Source organism: Cynoglossus semilaevis, chromosome 2 (genome assembly GCF_000523025.1).
Source record: "Cynoglossus semilaevis isolate Cse_v1.0 chromosome 2, Cse_v1.0, whole genome shotgun sequence".
NCBI lineage: Eukaryota > Metazoa > Chordata > Actinopteri > Pleuronectiformes > Cynoglossidae > Cynoglossus > Cynoglossus semilaevis.
The window spans coordinates 19,516,676-19,522,348 of NC_024308.1; the positions used below are offsets into that span (position 1 = coordinate 19,516,676).

Below are 5,673 nucleotides of genomic sequence, written 5' to 3' on the forward strand. Positions count from 1 at the left end.
AGGTTGGTAGATGGGGGGGGGGGGGGGGGTTGTAAAGGGTAAATATATATACGTAAATAATATAATAACTATCTCGCTCTCTCTACTTCGTGATTTTTCCAATTTCGTGGTGGGTCTTGGAATGCATCTACCACGATAGGAGAGGGATAACTGTATATGTACATTCATATACATAGACAAAAATATTGGATTAGTTCATACTATGTATACACACACATTTATATATACATATATACACACATATATATAAACATACATATATACATACATACATACACATACATACATACATATATATGTATATATACAAATATATACACACATAACGTAAGATACACTTATTATTATACATACATATAAACATACATGTAAATATCTGGCAGTAAAATCAACACAAGTCTCCCGACATAAATTCTTACATACATCTCCCTCTATAGGATGCATTCAAAAGTTGCATTAACTCACCACTGTGATGACCTCAAGGTCTTTCAGGTATGTCCGCTCTGTGGTCAAAATCTCTTTGGCGATGAAGTAAGCCTTGTCAGTGGGAAATCGCTGAAAGGAACGTAAGATACAAACATATCGTTAGTTAGAAAACCTCATTCACAGACCAAGTCTGTCATAACTGCTCTTCAAAAGCGAGCAGCGTACCTTCCTCCTGCCCTCCTCGTCTTCCTCCAGTCTGGTAGTGCTGCCCACCTCACTCAGGATGGGGCTGTGCAGGGGCGACTGCTGCTGGCCAGGCAAGCTGAGGCTTGACAGCTGAAACTGGGGCAACAGGGTCAGGGGATCCTTGGTGGAGAGCTGAGGGCTGTCTGGAAATGCATCTGTAAAGGGTAAGATGAGGGAATTACAACATATAACATAACTGTTTAAAATAAGCATAAGAAATGTACCTACGTTTATTTATGAAACAGGAATAGCTACTAATAAAAATCACTTTTCTAACCTAGAAACCATGCAGGTAAAAAAAGCAAAACATTGCCAAAATGAATCAGCACATTGCACAAGACATAAAAATTCATGATCGTGAGCGGAGAAACAGCTACCTCTGTTGGCCAGTCGTGCCCATGATTCATTTGTTTACAGCATATAATGCCCTGAGAAAAAGACAATTATCCTATACTACCCACAGAGGTAAAGACGTAAACATGGCCAAGCTCAGCTCTGAAGTCGAACAGAACATCCAGCACAGTTTGGATGAATGTGACAGTCAGACAAGTACAGTGAGCTGGGAGAAATGGGACTCAACAGGAGCATGAGGAAGACTTAATGTCCCCATACACTCACATGCCTTCACACTTAGTCCACCGGTATTTTCCCCTACACCCCCCCCCCCCCCCCTTGTCCATGGTGCTATTAAAACCAAAGATTAACAGAATATTACCACGCCAAAATGTGTTTAACTGCAAAAGAGATCAAGAGCCGAGCGGTTTTCTTTTGTCTACACGCTTATAGCTACAACAGCTGCTTTTCTAATAAGAAGACACAGAGAGAGAGGGAGTGAGAGAGAGAAAAAGAGAAAGCGAGGGGGGGCGGGGGGGACAAGTCGGCCCAAAAGAGCAACCAGAAAAAAAAAAAAAAAAAAAAAAACTCAACCCCCGACCCGGAAATAATTTCTCCTGAAAGACTGATCAGGAATGTGGTTAGTCTGGTGCTGTTTATAGTTTTTTTTTCCGACACAGCCCTAACAGAGGGAGAGAAAGCAGACACAGGCTCCACAACAGGGGGACGGACGAGGAGACAACAGAGAGAGAGAGAGAGAGAAGGTTCCACTGTGGAATGACTTGGCACACAGACATGCAGGCACACTTGGCTTGAATTAAGCTGAGGAATGCCCACCAGCCCAACAACAGCAGCAGACTCCGTGTCTGTTGCCTCAAATATTAAAAAAAAAAAAAAAAAAAAAAAAAAAAAAGGAAAGGCAGAAACTGATAAGACTTAATATTTCTCATCGACGCCGACACATTTCTGGTCAAGGAAAAGAGTCTGATTTTAAAACCTTCCTGTTGAGTGAAAAGTTTCAGTAGTGATTAAGGACTGTTTGCCTTTTGTTTTAGTTTGAACTGATCCTTTAAAGGACAAAATAACCTCTATTATTCCCCCATCTTCAGAGGAACCTTTCTTTAAAGGACAAAATAACAATAATATTCCCATTATTCCCCCATCTTCAGAGGAACCTTGAAAAGATGGACTCGCTGTTAAATTAGTGTCCTGTTTTTCGACTTTAGGCAAATAAAAATAACCACCACCACCTTGTCATCATTTCAAAAAGAATCTGACATTCCTCCATCATACCCAACAATTAATCCTTTATTCTTGAGAGCAAAAAGATACAAACATTCGGTACAAATAGCTTTACCATTAGTAAATAAAAAGAAATACAAGTTAAACATTAAGTGACGATTAACTGATGTCTGAGGCCAGTCAGCAAAGATGGACAATAAAAAAAAAAAGAAGTGCGTAAAGAAAATGTGTCAGGTCACGCCTTGGCAGGAGCGAAAAGCGAGGTCCAATAAAAAGGTCTGACACAAAGACGTTTGTGTGAAAGGTCGGCACACACCTGACGATTTTGGCACCAAGGGTTTTTTTTTTATCTCTAATAAAAAAAAAAAATGAAGTGGCAACGAGTCATACTTCGGAAAGACACTGAAACCGCAGGCGTTGTTAGCCAGAGTTGCAAAGCATGTTGCACACTGACACAGAGTGTCACGAAATTAGAACTGGCCGCCGTCATTCAACGATACGTGATCTACAGAATGTATAATCTGAATGTGTGAAATGTGAGAGCGCCAGTTTGACGCCAATGGGTGGTTGGAGTTCTGAACTCAAGCCAACCAATAAGTGGATCAGGATCCATCAGTAGATCGCAAGGGGCGTGCTATCAGACCAAGAACAATTAATTATACAAAACATAAATATAACACTACAGCGCATAGTAGAGACTATTTACTGTAAGAATTGAATAATAGTGTGCCATACAGCTATATGTATTTAATCAGTACCCCAACATTTAATATATATATCTATACAGTATATATATATAAAGTATGTTCAGTTTTTATGCTAGGTGGAACCATAGAGTTAAAAATAGTACTTGCGAGGAATGACATGAGGAACTACAGAAAACTGTATAATGCCAGAAATATTGCAGTTTTATCAAATACTTTAACAATGAGATCATATAACTGTTGTGTGGTATATAAGTTGTTCAAACCTTCGGGGGTAAAGACTTGTGAAAAATTTAGGTTCTCTGACAATTATGGAACACGTACTACCAAACGCTGTGGTAGTATGTGTCTACGGGAATACTATTGGATAACTAAAATTTAAAAAAAAATACAATCGCAACAACGGCCCTGATTGTTATGTGCTTGACAGATCTTGCGTGATCAATCAAACAGGTCCAAAACCGGCACTGTGGTAAGCGAACAGAGGAGAAAATGGAAAAGGAGGGTTCGGAAGTGAACCCCGCAGTCCACCAGAAGAGGTAGGGTTTCACATTTATGAAACTGATGGAACTCGTACAGCAGATTTATTTATTGAGTTGAACTAAGTTAAACTGATATTGGGATATAATGTATATGCAGTGTTGGGTGTCCACCAGAAACAATAGCAATTTTAATATTGTACAATCAAAACGGCCAAACTAACTTTGGGTCTCTGACCAAAGCGTGTCCCTGGTCAGTGATGTAGTATTACAACGTCCTCGACCTACAGCGTTTCAAGGTTGCGTCGCTACCTCCCATGACTCTATTCTGAGAGACGGCTTTGTTTACATTCGTCGCTTGTACGCCATACATTGGAGTGTGCTACATTTGCTTTGTTTCATCCGTGTTGGTTTTTTTTTTTTTGAGAACCGTTTGCATTCATTACGGACATTATGTAAGTCAGACTGCGATGTTTTTACGTCCTAGATTAAGTCACCACTGCGTTAGCGTAGGGGAGTGACATAGGTACTGATGTATAGTACGCGAGTGCGTATCTCAATTTAAAAAACCAAATGCATTTCAAAGATACTGTGTATATAAAATATCAGATATTATATATACTAATATTAAAACTGCAGAAGGAAGATGCAGTTGAACTGTAATACACAATTTTTACGATATATGTGTAGTTCATAGAATGCGTGCAAAGCCAAAAAAAAAAAACAAAAAAACTTCATTTACATAAAGTATTTCATTTGTAATTTGAATGACTAAACTGTATGTGATTGGCTTTTTTAAAACCCAAACCACCAAGTACCAAGTACTGGAACATGAACAGCTAATGTGCAAAGACAAACCTCATCACTGTTTCCTTCCAATAACAATAAGCACGAATGAGATGGTAAAGCTAATGGCTCGGAAACACACCGATGACCGCACTGAGCAACAATGACCACTCCACACTACAATCCCTATAATTCCGCGAAGCCACATTCGGACATTATCCTTTTGTTTATTGTGTTCTTTTGATTGGTTTGCTTGTTCTTTTTTACATTCTTCAATATTACTGAACACAAAGTAAAATATGTAAAAAATGTTTTTTTTTTTATAAGGATTATTCCTTCAGTTTTCTTTACATAAACAAGACTAGAGTCGAAATGCTCTTTAGCCAGCAGGGGTCAGCTGTGAGCACAAGAGCAACGTTCAAAACTGGACAGAACCCTGATGATGAGGGTTTTTATTGGCAAAATTCAAAATTAACACGATTTCCTACATTTAAGTGCCAGCGAATTATTATTATTATATGTTAAGTCACAGTCTGTTAAGGCAACTGCAGTTAAACACTTCTGGGGAGTCAAACTAAGAAAACACCTGAGCTTAGCAGACTTGTCAAGAACATAAAACTTTTTTTTTTTTTTTCTGAAAGTTTGCTACAGGGAGTCTCTCATGTCCCTGACTGGCATAACATAAGATTTTTTTAAAATGCTTTCAGGGGCATGACATCATGACAGAGTAAAGGTCTGACATTTAGAGTGGTTTTTAGATATACGAACACACATATATGCGTGTATATTTGTAATTAACGATTCCTTACGTTACAGCCGAAATATACTGTGTATATACACACACAAATATATACATATTAGGGATGGCTCGATCGGATCGGATACCTCAGATGCCGCTAACTTGCATACCGTAAACGGGGACACTATGACCTCAGCGATGGCAGCCAGTGGCACGAAAAAAAAGAAGGTATCAGATCGATATCAGATATCGAGCCACCTCTAACATGCATATATATGTGTGTATATATGTACATATGTGTGTATATATATATATATATTCACAAATATATGTATATACACATAAACATACATATATACACATATATATTTATATATGTATATATATAAATATATAAATATATATACATATATATATATATATATATGGCAGAGGGTTTGAAATCAAAATATCTATTTACTGATCATTTAGGGGGCTCTGAATCTTTTAGTGTCATTACATTTTAACGTGAGGGGATCCCGAGGTGTCTGCGAGGGCCAGGGCCTGCAGGTTGTGGCACTGGAGCAGGAAACCCTCAATACCAGCATTTCCTGTAAGGGGATTGCTGTAGAAGAGGTTCTGTTCAGGCGGCAGAATGCAGTCAGAGCCCCAGTCGGAGTCTGAGTCTGAGCTGCCATTACCCGAACCCTCGGTAGCTGTGGGCGGATAGGTAAGCGGT

At 38.9% G+C, this 5,673-nt stretch overlaps 1 protein-coding gene across 4 annotated transcripts in view; it reads right to left on the reverse strand.

Moving 5' to 3' along the window:
• The window catches only part of farp2 (FERM, RhoGEF and pleckstrin domain protein 2), a 45,052-nt gene that overhangs the window by 9,930 nt on the left and 29,449 nt on the right, over positions 1-5,673 (reverse strand). For all 4 annotated transcript variants that reach the window (XM_008307347.3, XM_008307345.3, XM_008307344.3 and 1 more), the window contains exons 14-15: positions 652-827; positions 466-555 (exon numbers count right to left, since the gene is read on the reverse strand). In XM_008307347.3, the coding sequence (XP_008305569.1) occupies positions 466-555; positions 652-827 (266 nt within the window). The remainder of the gene's footprint in view (positions 1-465; positions 556-651; positions 828-5,673) is intronic.